Source organism: Grampus griseus (genome assembly GCF_964374135.1).
Source record: "Grampus griseus genome assembly, chromosome: 9".
NCBI classification, from domain to species: Eukaryota; Metazoa; Chordata; class Mammalia; order Artiodactyla; family Delphinidae; genus Grampus; species Grampus griseus.
The window spans coordinates 57,611,028-57,626,309 of NC_139003.1; the positions used below are offsets into that span (position 1 = coordinate 57,611,028).

Below are 15,282 nucleotides of genomic sequence, written 5' to 3' on the forward strand. Positions count from 1 at the left end.
CCGTAGGTCTCTTATATTGCTTTCATTTTTTTTCATTTGGCTTTCTGTCTGCTGTTCTAATTGGGTGATTTCCATTATTCTGTCTTCCAGATCACTTATTCTGTCTTCTGCATTATTCATTCTGCTCTTCATTGCCTTTAGCTCAGCTTTTGTCTCTGCAAATGAATTTTCTAATTTGCCTTGTCTCCTCCTTTTAGTTTCGAATTCCTTTTTACAGTACTCTGCATTTCTGTTGGTAGCCTTTCTTAATTCCTTCAGTACTTTCATTATCTCCTTTTTGAACTCAGAGTGTGTTTAAATGAAGAGGTCTATTGTATTGCTTGTTCTTTCAGGGGAATTCTCTTGATCTTTTAATTGGGAGTGGTTCCTCTGCTTCTTCATTTTACATATATTTCTCTTGCTCTATGAATTTAGGAGAAACAATTATATGCTGTGGTCTTGGAGGGCTGTTTTTATGTGGGAACATCCCTTTGTAGCCTGCATGGGTTTAATATATTTTGGTACAAGGGCTCTTTTCAGTATGGATGCCTGCTGTCTCTTTCCTCAGTGTATGCTGGCCATTATCCCTTTGACAGGAGGTGTGACTGATGTTGTGGTGACCAGAGCCTGCACTGGATATTCAGTGGGCCTCCTCTTTGCTCTGTGGTTGCTACAACTCTGTTTGGGACAAGGTCTACTCCCTAGTTGTTGGGAGTAGAAGCCCCCAGATCCTTTTCTGACCTGCATTTCTGAGCTACAGTGCAAGTTAGTCAGGATTGGAGCACTCCCACTGGGACAGGAGCCACTGAGTTTTCCTCCACGGCTGCTGGAGCTGTTCACCAGTGAATGTGCTCTGTTGTGTTACCTTTCACCTACTGTATGGGCTCACAGAGTAAACTGTTGTTGGTGCTGCCCTTGGCCCCTCCTCAATGCTGGGAATACAAGCAATCAGCCCTGGTGTCCCACAGGTGTTGTTTTCACAAGGCCACCAGTGCAGATTGACTGAAGTTAGGTCCCAGGACCACAGTACTCGCACATATGAATCCACTGTGGGAGCTATGGAGGCAGTTCACACCCTGGCCTGGCCAAGCCCTCACGCCCACACACCCACAAAGCCCACAGCTGCTAAGGCCAGATACCTCCCAGCCACAGGGCACCTGTTATCTGTTCAGATGTCCCGCAGGCACTGAACTTACAAAGCCAGCGGCAGAGGTGTTAATCCATGGCTCACACAGCCATGGGGAGAGATTTCAGCCCTGCTTTCTGAGTTGCATGGCCCCTGGGGCTCAGCTGTGGTTTCAGCCCCACCTCTGCTTGTGGGCAACACAGTGACATCTCCTCCCAGGGCCTGCCAAGGTGGCGGTTGGTGTGGGAGCCTGCCAAGGCAACGGCGGCTGAGGCACGCTCTCCTGGAGGCCAATAAGGTGAGGCAGGGGCCAGCACATGAGCTGCTATGGTGGCCCCATCCTTCACGCACCACTTAACAATAGCCCTTTGTTTCTATGGCAGGCCCAAGCATCTTCCTCGAACACCCACTACTGCAGCCGTACCACACTCCAGCCCCTTCAGGCTGTCTCCGTGCAGCCAACCCCAGTCCTCTCCCAAGGTCTACCTCATTGCAGTTTTGATTTGCATTTCTCTAATTGTGATGTTAAGCATCTTTTCATATGCTTTTTGGCCATCTGTAAGTCTTCTTTGGAGAAACATCTATTTAGATCTTCCCATTTTTTCATTGGGTCATTTATGGGTTTTTTAAAAATTTTTATTGGAGTATATTTGATTTACAATGTTAGTTTCAGGGGTACAGCAAAGTGAATCAGTTATACATATACATATATCCACTCTTTTTTAGATTCTTTTTCTATACAGGCCATTACAGAGTATTGAGTAGAGTTCCCTGTGCTATACAGTAGGTCCTTATCAGTTACCTATTTTATATATAGTAGTGTGTGTACGTCAACACCAATCTTCCAATTTATCCCTGTGCCTCCCTTGCCCCTGGTAACTATAAGTTTGTTTTCTACATCTGTAACTCTATTTCCGTTTTATAGATTAAGTTCATTTGTACCCTTTTTTTTAGATTCCACATATAAGGGATATCATATATTTGTCTTTGTCTGACTTACTTCACTCTGTATGACAGTCTCTAGGTCCATCCGTGTTGCAGCAAGTGGCATTATTTCGTTCTTTTTCATGGCTGAGTAATATTCCATTGTATATATGTACCACATCTTCTTTATCCATTCCTCTGTTGCTGGGCATTTAGGTTGCTTCCATGTCCTGCCTGTTCTAAATAGTGCTGCAGTGAACCTTGGGGTGCATGTATCTTTTTGAATTATGGTTTTCTGCAGATATATGCCCAGGAGTGGGATTGCTGGATCATATGGTAGCCCTACTTTTAGTTTTTTAAGGAACCTTCATACTGTTCTCCATAGTGGCTGTACCAGTTTACATTCCCACCAACAGAGTAGGAGGGTTACCTTTTCTCCACACCCTAAGCATTTGTTTATAGATTTTTTGATGATGGTCTTTAATAATGAATGATGTTGAGCATCTTTTCATGTGCTTTTTAGCCATCTGTATGACTTTTTCGGAGAAATGTGTATTTAGATCTTCTGCCCATATTTTGATTGGATTGTTTGTTTTTCTGATATTGAGCTCCATGAGCTGTTGGTATATTTTGGAGATTAATCCCTTGTTGGTTGCTTCATTTGCAAATATTTTCTCCCATTCTGTTGGTAGTCTTTTTATTTTGTTTATGGTTTCCTTTGCTGTGCAAAAGCTTTTAAGTTTCATTAGGTCCCATTTGTTTATTTTTGGTGTTATTTTAATTACTCTAGGAGGTGGGTCAAAAAAGATCTTGCTGCAATTTATGTCAAAGAGTGTTCTCCCTATGTTTTCCTTTAAGAGTTTTATAGTATGTGGTCTTACATTTAGGTCTTTAATCCATCTTGAGTTTATTTTTGTGTATGGTGTTAGGGAGTGTTCTAATTTCACTCTTACATGTAGCCATTCAGTTTTCTCAGCACCACTTATTGAAGAGGCTGTCTTTTCTCCATTGTATATTCTTGCCTCCTTTGTCATAGATTAGGTGACCATAGGTATGTGGGTTTATCTCTGGACTGTCGATCCTGTTCCATTGATCTATATTTCTATTTTTGTGCCACTGTCATACTGTTTTTTTTATGGAACTTTTTTTTTTTTTTTTTTGGCTGCAATGTGTCTTTGTTGCTATGCATGGGCTTTCTCTACTTGTGGCGAGCGGGGGCCACTCTGTTGCGGTGCATCAGCTTCTTGTTGCAGTGTCTTTTGTTGTGGAGCACAGGCTCTAGGCACACAGGCTTCAATAGTTGTGGCACGCAGGCTCAGTAGTTGTGGCGCACGGGCTTAGTTGCTCCGCAGCATGTGGGATCTTCCTGGACCAGGGCTCAAACCCGTGTCCCCTGCATTGGCAGGTGGATTCTTAACCACTGTGCCACCAGGGAAGCCCTATCATACCGTTTTGATTACTGTAGCTTTGTAGTATAGTCTGAAGTCACAGAGCCTGATTCCTCCAGTTCCATTTTTCTTTTTCAAGATTGCTTTCGCTATTTGGGTTCTTTTGTGTTTCCATACAAATTGTAAAATTTGTCTAATTCTGTGAAAAATGCCATTGGTGATTTGATAGGGATTGCATTGAATCTGTAGATTCCTTTGGGTAGTATAGTCATTTTCACAATATCTGTTCTTCCAATCCAAGAATATGGTATATCTCTCCATCTGTTTGTGTCATCTTTGATTTCTTTCATCAGTATCTTAGAGTTTTCGAAGTGCAGATCTTTTACCTCCTTGGGTAGGTTTGTTTCTAGATATTTTATTTTATTTTATTTTTTTTTTTTTTTTGCGGTACATGGGCCTCTCACTGTTGTGGCCTCTCCTGTTGCGGAGCACAGGCTCTGGACGTGCAGGCTCGGCGGCCATGGCTCACGGGCCCAGCCACTCCGCGGCATGTGGGATCTTCCCAGACCGGGGCACGAACCCGCATCCCCTGCATCGGCAGGCAGACTCTCAACCACTGCGCCACCGGGGAAGTCCTATTTTATTCTTTTTGATGCAATGGTAAATGGGATTGTTTCCTTGATTTCTCTTTATGATCGTCCATTGTTAGTGTATAGGAATGCAGCAGATTTCTGTGTATTAATTTTGCATCCTGCAACTTTACCAGATTTATTGATGATCTCTAGTAGTTTTCTGGTAGCATCTTTAGGTTTTTCTATGTATAGTATCATGTCATCTGCAAACAGTGACAGCTTTACTTCTTTTCCAACTTGCATTCCTTTTATTTCTTTTTCTTCTCTGACTGCCATGGCTAGGACTTCCAAAACTATGTTGAGTAATAGTGGTGAGAGTGGACATCCTTGTCTTATTCCTGATCTTAGAGGAAATTCTTTCAGTTTTTCACCATTGAGAATGATGTTTGCTTTGGGTTTGTCATATATAGCCTTTATTATGTTGAGGTAGGTTCCCTCTATGCTGACTTTCTGTAGAGTTTTATCATAAATCAGTGTTAAATTTTGTCAGAAGCTTTTTCTTTTTCTGTATCTATTGAGATGATCATATGGTTTTTATTCCTAAGTTTGTTGATATGGTGTATCACAGTGATTTGCAGATATTGAAAAGTCTTTGCATCCCTGGGATAAATCCTACTTGATCATGGTATGTTCCTTTTAATGTGTTGTTGCATTCTGTTTGCTAGTATTTTATTGAGGATTTTTGTGTCTACGTTCATCAGCAATATTGGTCTGTAATTTTCTCTTTGTTATATCTTTTTCTGGTTTTGGTATCAGGGTGATGGTGGCCTCATAGAATGAGCTTGGGAGTGTACCTTCCTCTGTGATTTTTTGGAAGAGTTTTAGAAGGATAGATATTAAGTCTTCTCTAAATGTTTGCTAGAATTCTGTGAAGCCATCTGGTCCTGGACTTCTGTTTGTTGGAAGATTTTTAATCACAGTTACATTTTCAGTGCTTGTGATTGGTCTGTTCATATTTTCTATTTCTTCCTGGTTCAGTCTTGGAAGGTTGTACCTTTCTAATAATTTTTCCATTTCTTCTAGGTTGTCCATTTTATTGACGTATAGTTGCTTTTAGTAGTCTCTTATGAACCTTTGTATTTCTGTGGTGTCTGTTGTCATTTCTCCTTTTTCATTTCCAATTTTACTGATTTGAGTACTCTCCTGTTTTTTCTTGATGAGTCTGGCTAAAAGTTTATCAATTTTGTTTATCTTCTCAAAGAACCAGCTTTTACTTTCATTGATTTTTGCTATTGTTTTCTTTGTCTCTATTTCACTTATTTCTGCTCTGATCTTTATGATTTCTTTCCTTCTGCTAACTTTGGGTTTTGTTTGTTCTTCTTTCTCTAATTGCTTTAGGTGTAAGGTTAGGTTGTTTGAGATTTTTCTTGATTCTTGAGGTAAGACTGTATTGCTTTAAACGTCCCTCTTAGAACTGCTACATCCCATAGGTTTTGGATCGTCTTTTTCCGTTCTCATTTGTCTTTAGGTATTTTTTGATTTCCTCTTTCATTTCTTCAGTGATCCATTGGTTATTTAGTAACATTCTTTAGCCTCCATGTGTTTGTGTTTTTTACAGTTTTTTTTCCTATAATTGATTCCTAATTTCATAGCATTGTGGTCAGAAAAGGTGCTTGATATGACTTCAGTTTTCTTAAATTTACCAAGGCTTGATTTGTGACCCAAGATATGATCTATCCTGGAGAATGTTCCATGAGCACTTGAGAAGGAAGTGTATTCTGCTGCTTTCGAATGGAATGTTCTATAAATATCAATTACATTTATCTGGTCTAATGTGTCATTTAAGGTTCGTGTTTCCTTATTAATTTTCTGTTTAATTTCTGGATAATCTGTCCATTGGTGTAAGTGGGGTGTTAAAGTCCCCCACTATTATTGTGTTACTGTCATTTTCCCCTTTTATGGCTGATAGCATTTGCCTTACATATTGAGGGGTCCTATACTGGGTACATATATATTTAGAATTGTTCTATCTTCTTCTTGGCTTGATCCCTTGATCATTATGTAGTGTCCTTCCTTGTCTCTTGTAACTGTCTTTAAAGTCTACTTTGATATGAGTATTGCTACTCCAGCTTTCTTTTGATTTCCATTTGCATATCTTTTTCCATCCCCTTACTTTCAGTCTGTATGTGTCCTTAGGTCTGAAGTGGGTCTCTTTTAGGTAGCATATGTATGGGTCTTGTTTTTGTATGCATTCTACCACTCTGTCTTTTGGTTGGAGCATTTAATCCATTTACATTTGAGGTAATAATTGATTTAATTATTTTACATTTAAGGTAATTATTGATAATGATATGTACGTTCCTATTTCCATTTTCTTAATTGTTTTGGGTTTGTTTTAATTAGTCTTTTTTCTTCCCTTCCTCATTTTTTCTCTTATGTTTTCTGCCTTGAGAAGCTCCTTTAGCATTTGTTGTAAAGCTGGTCTGGTGATGCTGAATTCTCTTAGCTTTTGCTTGTCTGTAAAGCTTTCGATTTCTCTGTCAAATCTGAATGAGGACCTTGCTAGGTAGAGTATTCTTGGTTGTAGATTTTTCCCTTTCATCACGTTAAATATATCATGCCACTCCCTTCTGGCCTGCAGAGTTTCTGCCGAAAAATCAGCTGATAACCTTATAGGGATGCCCTTGTATATTATTTATTGCTTTTCCTTTGTTGCTTTTAATACTTTTTCTTTGTATTTAATATTTGTTAGTTTGATTAATATTTGTCTTGGAGTGTTCCCCTTTGGGTTTATCCTGTACAGGTCTCTCTGCGCTTCCTGGACTTGGGTGACTGTTTCCCATGTTAGAGAAGTCATTCTTTGTTTTTTGATATATGAGCTGGCTGTGTATTTTGGAGATTAATCACTTGTCAGTCACATTGTTTGCAAATATTTTCTCCAATTCTACAGGCTGTCTTTTCATTTGGTGTATGGTTTCCTTTGCTGTGCAAAAGCATTTATTTAATTCAGTCCCATTTGTTTATTTTTATTTCCATTACTGTAGGAGACAGATCCAAAAAGATCTTGCTGTGATATGTCAAACAGTGTCCTGCCTGTATTTTCCACTAAGAGTTTTATAGTATACGGTCTTACATTTAGGTCTTTAATCCATTTTGGGTTTGTTTTTGTACATGATGTTAGAGAATGTTTTAATTTCATTCTTTTACATGTAGCTGTCCAGTTTTCCCAGCACCACTTACTGAAGAGACTGTCTTTTCTCCATTGTATATTCTTGCCTCCTTTGTTGTAGATTAATTTACCATAGGTGTGTGGGTTTATTTCTGGGATTTTTATCCTGTTCCATTGATCTGTATTTCTGTTTTTGTGCCAGTACCATACTGTTTTTATGACTGTAGCATTATAGTATAGTCTGAAGTCAGGGATCCTGATTCCTCCAGCTCCATTTTCTTTCTCAAGATTGCTTTCGCTATTTGAGGTCCTTTGTGTTTCCATACAAATTTTAACATTTTTTTGTCCTAGATCTGCAAAACATGCCATTGGTAACTTGATAGGTATTGCATCGAATCTGTAGATTACCTTGGGTAGTATAGGCATTTTAACAATATTGATTCTTCTAATCCAAGAACACAGTATATCTTTCTATCTGTGTGTGTCATCTTCAATTTCTTTCATCAGCATCTTATAGTTTTCAATATACAGATGTTTTGCCTCCCTAGGTTGGTTTATTCCTAGCTATTTTATTCTTTTTGTTGCAGTAGTAAATGAGATAGTTTCCTTAATTTCTCTTTCTGATCTTTTGTTGTTAGAGCATAGGAATGCAAGAGATTTCTGTGTATTAATTTTGTATTCTGCAACTTTACTGAATTCATGGATGAGCTCTAGTAGTTTTCTGGTAGCATCTTTAGGATTTTCTATGTATACTCTCATGTCCTCCCCAAACAGGGACAGCTTTACTTCTTCTTTACCAATTTGGATCCCTTATTTCTTTCTCTTCTCATTGCCATGGCTAGAACTTCCAAAACTATGTTGAATAAAAGTGCTGATAGTGGACATCCTTTTCTTGTTTCTGATCTTACAGGAAATGCTTTCAGCTTTTCACCTTTGCCAATGAGGTTAGCTGTGGGTTTGTCATATATGGCTTTTATTATGTTGAGGTAGATTTCCTCTATGCCCCCTTTCTGGAGAGTTTTTTAATCATAAATAGATGGTGAATTTTATCAAAAGCTGTTTCTGCAGCTACTGAGATGATCATATGGTTTTTATTTTTCAATTTGTTTATGTGGTATATCACACTGATTGATTTACGGATATCAAAGACTCCTCGCCTCCCTGAGATAAATCCCAACCTGATCATGATTCTGTGATCCTTTTAATGTATTGCTGGATTTGATTTGGTAATATTTTGTTGAGTATTTTTTTGTCTTTGTTCATCACTTGTGTTGGCCTGTAATTTTCTTTTTTTGTGGTGTCTTTGTCTGGTTTTGGTATCAGGGTGATGGTAGCCTCATAGAATGAGTTTGGAAGTGTTCCTTCCTCTGCAATTTTTTGGAATAGTTTCAGAAGGATAGGTGTTAAATGTTTGCTAGAATTCTGTGAAGCCACCTGGTCCTGGACTTCTGTTTGTTGAGAATTTTTAAATCACAGTTTCAATTTCAGTGCTTGTGATTTGTCTGTTCATATTTTCCATTTCTTCCTGGTTCAGTTTTAGGAAATTGTACCTTTCTAAGAATTTGTCCATTTCTTCTAGGTGGTCCATTTTATTGGCATATAGTTATTTGTAGTAGTCTCTTCTGATCTTTTGTATTTCTGTGATGTCCATTGTAACTTCTCCTTTCTCATTTCTAATTTTATTGATTTGAGCCCTCCCTTTTTTCTTGGTGAGTCTAGCTAAAGGTTTATCAATTTTGTTTATCTTTTTAAAGAACCAGCTTCTATGTCATTGATTTTTTTCTATTATTTTCTTCATCTCTATTTCATTTATTTCTGCTCTGATCTTTATGATTTCTTTCTTTCTTCTAACTTTGGGTTTTGTTTTGTTCTTTCTCTAGTTGCTTCAAGTGTAAAGTTAGGTTGTTTGAGATTTTTCTTTTTTCCTGAGGTAAGATTGTATTCCTATAAACTTCCCTCTTAGAACTGCTTTGTCTGCCTCCCACAGGTTTTGGATTGTTGTGTTTTCATTTTTCATTTGCCTCTAGGTATTTATTTCCTCTTTGATTTCTTCAGTGATCCATTGGTTGTTTAGTACCATATTGTTTAGCCTCCACATGTTTGTGTTTTTTACAGCTTTTTTCCTGTAATTGATTTTCTAATCTCATAGTGTTGTGGTCAGTAAAGATGCTTGATATGATTTCAGTTTTTGTAAATTTACCCAGGCTTGCTTTGTGGTCCAGCATGTGATCTATGCTGGAGAATGTTCCATGTGCACTTGAAAAGAATGTGTATCCTACTGCTCTTTCGATTGGCACACCCTATAAATAGCATTTAAGTCCTTCTGGGCTAATGTGTCATTTAAGGCCTGTGTTTCCTTATTGATTTTCTGTCTGGATGATCTGTTCATTGATGTAAGTGGGGTGTTAAAGTCTCCCACTATTTTTGTGTTACTGTCAATTTCTCCTTTTATGTCTGTTAACGTTTTGCCTTGTATATTGAGGTGCTCCTGTGTTGGGTGCATATTACAGTTGTTCTGTCTTCTTCCTGGATTGATCCCTTGATCATTCTGTAGTGTCCTTCTTTGTCTCTTGTAACAGTCTTTATTTTAAAGTCTGTTTTGTCTGATATGAGTATTGCTATTGATTCCCATTTGTATGGAATACCTTTTTCCATCCCCTCACTTTCAGTTGTATGTGTCTCTAGGTCTGACATGGGTCTCTTGTAGACAGCATATATACTGGTCTTGTGTTTGCATCCATTCAGCCAATCTATGTCTTTGTTTGGAGCAATTACTCTGCTTACATTTAAGGTAATTATCAGTATGTATGTCCTTATTGCCATTATGTTTGTTTTGGATTTGTTTTTGTAGGTCTTTTTTCTTCCTTTCCTCATTTGTTCTCTTGTGATTTGATGACTATTTTTATAGTGTTATGTTTGGATTTCTTTGTGTGTATATTATGGCTTTTTGGTTTGTGGTTACCATGAGGTTTTGATATACCTGTCTATACATGATTGTTTTAAGTTTCTGATATCTTAATATCAAATGCATTTCAAATATCCTGCATTACTTTTCTGTAGTTTCCTTCTCTCACAGTTACTGGTTTAGATATCATGTTCGTGTGTAGATGATTTCCTGTGTTTCCTGTATGTTTGCCTTTACTGCTGAGCTTTCCCATTTCATAATGTTCTTGTTTTAGTTGTGGCCTTTTCTGCCGAGAGAAGTTCCTTTAGCATTTGTTGTGAAGCCGGTTTGGTGGTGCTGAATTCTTTTACTTTTGCTTGTCTGTGGAGCTTTTGATTTCTCCATCTAATTTGAACTGAGGGCCTTGCTCGGTAGAGTAATTTTCATTGTATGTTTTTCCCTTTCATCACTTTATATTGTGCCACTCCCTTCTGGCCTAGAGTTTCTGCTGAAAAATCAGCTGATACTCCTGAGGGGATTCCCTTGTATGTTTTTTGTTGCTTTTTCCTTTTTTTTTTTTAATTTTTTTTCATTATCTTTAATTTTTGTCAATTTGATTACTGTTGTCTCACCATGTTCCTCCTTGGGTTAATCCTGTATGGGTCTGTGAATTTCCTGGACTTGGGTGACTGTTTCCTTTCCCATGTTTGGGAATTTTTCAGCTATTATCTCTTCAAGTATTATCTCAGGTCCTTTCTCTCCCTCTTCTCCTTCTGGGACCCCTCTAATGCAAATGGTGGTGTGTTTGACATTGTCCCAGAGGTTTCTTAAACTGTACTCATTTTATTCTTTCTTCTTTATTTTGTTCCATGGCAATAATTTCCACCACTCTGTCTTCCAGCTCACTGATTCATTCCTCTGCCTCATTTATTGTACTATTGATTCCTTCTAGTGTATTTTTCATTGCAGTTATTGTATTCTTCGATTCTGTTTGGTTGTTCTTTATACTTTCTAACTCTTTGCTAAAAACTTCTTGTAACTTCTCACTCTGTACATCATTCTTTTCCCAAGTTACTGGATCGTCTTTACCATTATTACTCTGAACTCTTTCTTGGGTAGACTGGTTATTGCTACTTCACTTAGTTGTTATTCTGGGACTTTTATCTTGTTCCTTCATCTGGAACATATTCCTTTGCCATCTCATTTTAATTTCCTATTTGTGTTTTTATATATGTTTAGTTATGTTTCTTGACCTTGGAGAAGTGGCCCTCTATAGGGGATGTCCTGTATGTCCCAGCACTACACTCCCCTCTCGTCACCCAAGGGCCAGGGACCAGCTGGTCCCAGGGTAGTTCTGACCTGTTTTCGGACTCAGTTCCACAGGCTGCTGGATCATAGTTTTCTTGCTTCTGGTGTCTCCCCTCTGGTGGGTTAGTCCAGTCTAGACGCTTGTGCAGGCTTCCTGGGGGGGGGGGGGGGCGAGGCCAGTGCCTTCCTTTGGTGGGTGGAGCCGGGTCTTGGCCCTCTTGTGGGCAGGGCCATGTCAAGGGGCGTGTCTAGAGGTGACTGTGGGCTCAAGAAGTCTTTAGGCAGCCTGGCTGCTGGTGGGTGGGGCTGTGTTCCTGCCCTTTTGGTTTTTGGCCTGAGGTGTTCCAGCCCTGGAGCTTATAGGCAGTTGGGTGCAACCAGGTCTTAGTCAAAGGACCCAAGATGTCTGCCTCTAGCCAAAGTTCACGTAGGTCCCCGCTATGCCTGCCACCTTCCAAGACCAGCAGGTAATTCTGGCCCAGGCTCCTGTGGAGTCTCTGCTTTTGCCCTGGGTCTTGGTGTGCATCCTCCAAGAGTGAAGTCTTTGTTTCCCCCAATCCTGTGGAGCTCCTGCAGTTGAGCCCCACTGGCCTTCAAAGCCAATTGCTGTGGGTGCTCCTCCTCCCAATGCTGAACCTCTAGGCATGGTGTGGAGCTCAGAGCTCTCACTCCTGTGGGAAAACTTCTGTGATACAATTATTCTCCAGTTTGCGGTCCTCCCACCCAGGTGGTATGGGATTTGATTATATCATGAGACTGTCCCTCCTACTATCTCAGGTTTCTTCTTTATGTCTTTGGAAATAGAATATCTTGTTTTGGAAGATTCCAGTCTTTTTAATTTTTTGATGTTCTCCTGAGAGCAAGGTCCTTCTGCTCTGCCATCTTGTCTCTGAATGTCCTATTTTTTAAGTCTCCTTTAAAAGAGAGATTGTATAGAATTTAGCATTCTTCAGCATGTTGATATTTGTTGAAGTAGCTTAAGCATTTTCCTAATCTTTGATATTTTGAAGCAATGTGATGGTAGAACCACATTTGTAATCACAATCAAAAGTAGTAATTGTGTCCTCTAATATGTATACTCACATAGAAGTTGAAATATACTTTTGAAACATTCAAATGCAATTCAAGACATTTGTCTGGTGCAGAACAAACACGAGGACATCTTAAAAAACATGCCATTTCCCATACATATACACATATACATAAGTATATTCACAAATATACATGTAGTACAGACGTGTACACACACACACACACACACACACACGGTAATTCTTTATTTGGCGTCTGGATATATATCATTGCATGATGTAGAAGACAGCTGACAAAGAAATGTTTTTAAAGTTATAAGGTTCCTGGTGGTTCATTTCTTGGGGACTTTGAAGCAGTGCTTCAGCAATTAGGAGTTCTGGACACTAGACACTAGACTTTTCAAGGCCAACAGTGAAACATAATTAAGTGGTTTTGGAAAAGCCTTCTGACGTAATTATGCTATCATGTTTAAATTAGGAAAATCTGTAATATATTCATGGACCCTCTGAACATATCTGACTTGACATATTTTTCCTTTCAGCTATTTATTTGTCAGTATCACATATGGCTGGCAGCAGACACAAGGGGTATCTTGGTACTCATACCTGGAAACCCCATGCTCAACATCATTGTCAGCACTTTCATATTTGTCTGTGTGGCACATGAAATTTCTCAGATCACTAATGATCTTGCACAGATTATTATTCCTAAAGATAACTCATCTCTGTTGAAAAGATTGGCATGTATAGCTGCATTTTTTTGTGGACTCCTCATCTTATCATCTGTTCAAGATAAATCAAGACATTAGGATACTAAAACCTTAAACTCTTCAGATTAACTTTGTGTCTACCTGGAGGAGAACAGCATCTATCTGAAGATACAAATGTATATGTAAATAAAAATTTGTGTGACAAGAAGATAGCTCAGTGACATCTGTTCAACATATGTGGTTGTATATTTTGGAAATGTACATATATGATGTGAAATACTGAAGAAAATTGAAGCAGAGTGCATTGTATAGGACTGCATGTGAAAAGTCTTTTCTACTGGATCTGTATTTCCTTTTATAAGTGATTTTAAGTTAACCTATGAAGGCAGGGAAATAATTACCTTTCCAGTAAAAAATACAGATAATTAGCTTAGTGACACCACTGAGTGTTTTGATATTTACTAAATTTGTGGTAATAAAATTGTATGCACCTATATTCATCATGGAACTTCCTATTGCGTTGAAAACTTTCTTACTCAAGAAAGACTGCAATATTGTTTTCTTATATGTGCAATGATGTGGAATGACAAACAGTATGTCTTCTGTGTTCATGTTCTGATTGTTATGTTTCCTGACATGAGTTTTCTTCCTAACTATGGTTTTCAGGTATATAAGCCTAAAATCTTTGTACACTTTGTCTCAAATTTGTTCTAGGCTCCATGACAGGGTTTTGTCATTGATACTGTTGTAGCTTTTTATAAAAAGGCCGTTTTTTTCTTTCTAGTATAAAAAGGCCGTTTTTTTCTTTCTAGTCCAAACATTCACCTGTTTCCTTTCTTTAAGCTATACCAGTGTAATTCCAGTTACCCTGTGGATCCATTGAATATGCTTTCCCCCATCTAATTTTGTATATTATTTCCAATGTTTGGAAGCTCTTTATAACCATTTTGGTATTTCCTATTACTCCCTCCTATTTTTAAAAAAATATTTATCAACCTAAACTTGTGCAGTGTAGTAAAGATTCAAGTTATGTGTGAGATGTATAACCATAAGTAGAATTTTAAGTAAACCGGTGATGTATGTTTTTGGTTTTGTTACAAGCTAACTGTTAGAGGTATAAATTTATTTATCTGTTGTACAGATTTGATTATAAATTTTAATGTTTGAAAGATTGCACTTGTTTGCTGTTACTGTGTATGGGGTAAAATATTTTTTGTTCACGGTATATGAAAATATGGAGTAATTTAAACAGTAAATAAACATTCTGTGGATGCTTATTTTTGTATTGTAAAGTATCAATTAAACTGTTTTTTTTTTAAAGCTGGATCCATTAATGCTTGGTTCAAATGTCTAATTCATTTCCTCAGCTTAAATTTACTTTTTCAATCTCTTAGCTTATATGGGTAAGTCACTGTGACAGTTAAAGAATAATTTAGTTATCAGTGCTTCAGAGGATAATCTGCCTTTCTGCCCATGAGTTAAAACATTGTTTTATTAGTAATGTTAAAGGTTTTTTTGGGGTTTTTTTTGTTTTTTTTTTTTTTGCAGTACGCGGGCCTCTCACTGTCATGGCCTCTCCCGTTGCAGAGCACAGACTCCGAACGCGCAGGCTCAGCGGCCATGGCTCACCGGCCCAGCCGCTCCGCGGCATGTGGGATCCTCCCGGACCAGGGCACGAACCCGTGTGCCCTGCATCGGCAGGCGGACTCTCAACCATTGCGCCACCAGGGAAGCCCCCCACGTTAAAGATTTTTAAAATTTATTTCTTTAGCACTGGATTTATGTGCTAGTGATATATTTCCATTAATTGAGGAATATTTCTCAAACAGATGTGTGGTCTTTCTTTTTCCTCTCTTCTTCTGCCCTTACTTAATCTTTTGACATTTCCCAGATAGACAATTGTAATGATTCATTGCTCTGCCTCCGAGACTGCAGGCTTATAAGTAGAGAATAGTATAGTTATAAATCAAAAACTTCCAAGTACTGTGATCACATTATTCTTCCTGGTGTGGCTTGCCAATGAGTAGAGTGCATTTTAATTTAGCTTGTAAGTTTTATCATCTGAGAAAGATTCCTCCTGATGAAACAATTGAAAAAGAAAGATGACCATTATTTGTTTTTGAAAGTACTTATGTCTTCTAATAGTGATAGCCAAGTAAAAAGTTTTTTCCTAAAACTTGGAACTGGTAAG

At 38.2% G+C, this 15,282-nt stretch overlaps 1 protein-coding gene across 2 annotated transcripts in view; it reads left to right on the plus strand.

The window, feature by feature from the left end:
- CASD1 (CAS1 domain containing 1) overlaps positions 1 to 14,415 on the plus strand; it is an 84,376-nt gene extending 69,961 nt beyond the window's left edge. For both annotated transcript variants that reach the window (XM_082662324.1, XM_082662325.1), the window contains one exon: positions 12,924 to 14,415. In XM_082662324.1, the coding sequence (XP_082518450.1) occupies positions 12,924 to 13,190 (267 nt within the window). In that variant the 3' untranslated portion in view covers positions 13,191 to 14,415. The remainder of the gene's footprint in view (positions 1 to 12,923) is intronic.
- The last annotated feature ends 867 nt before the right edge of the window (positions 14,416 to 15,282 follow it).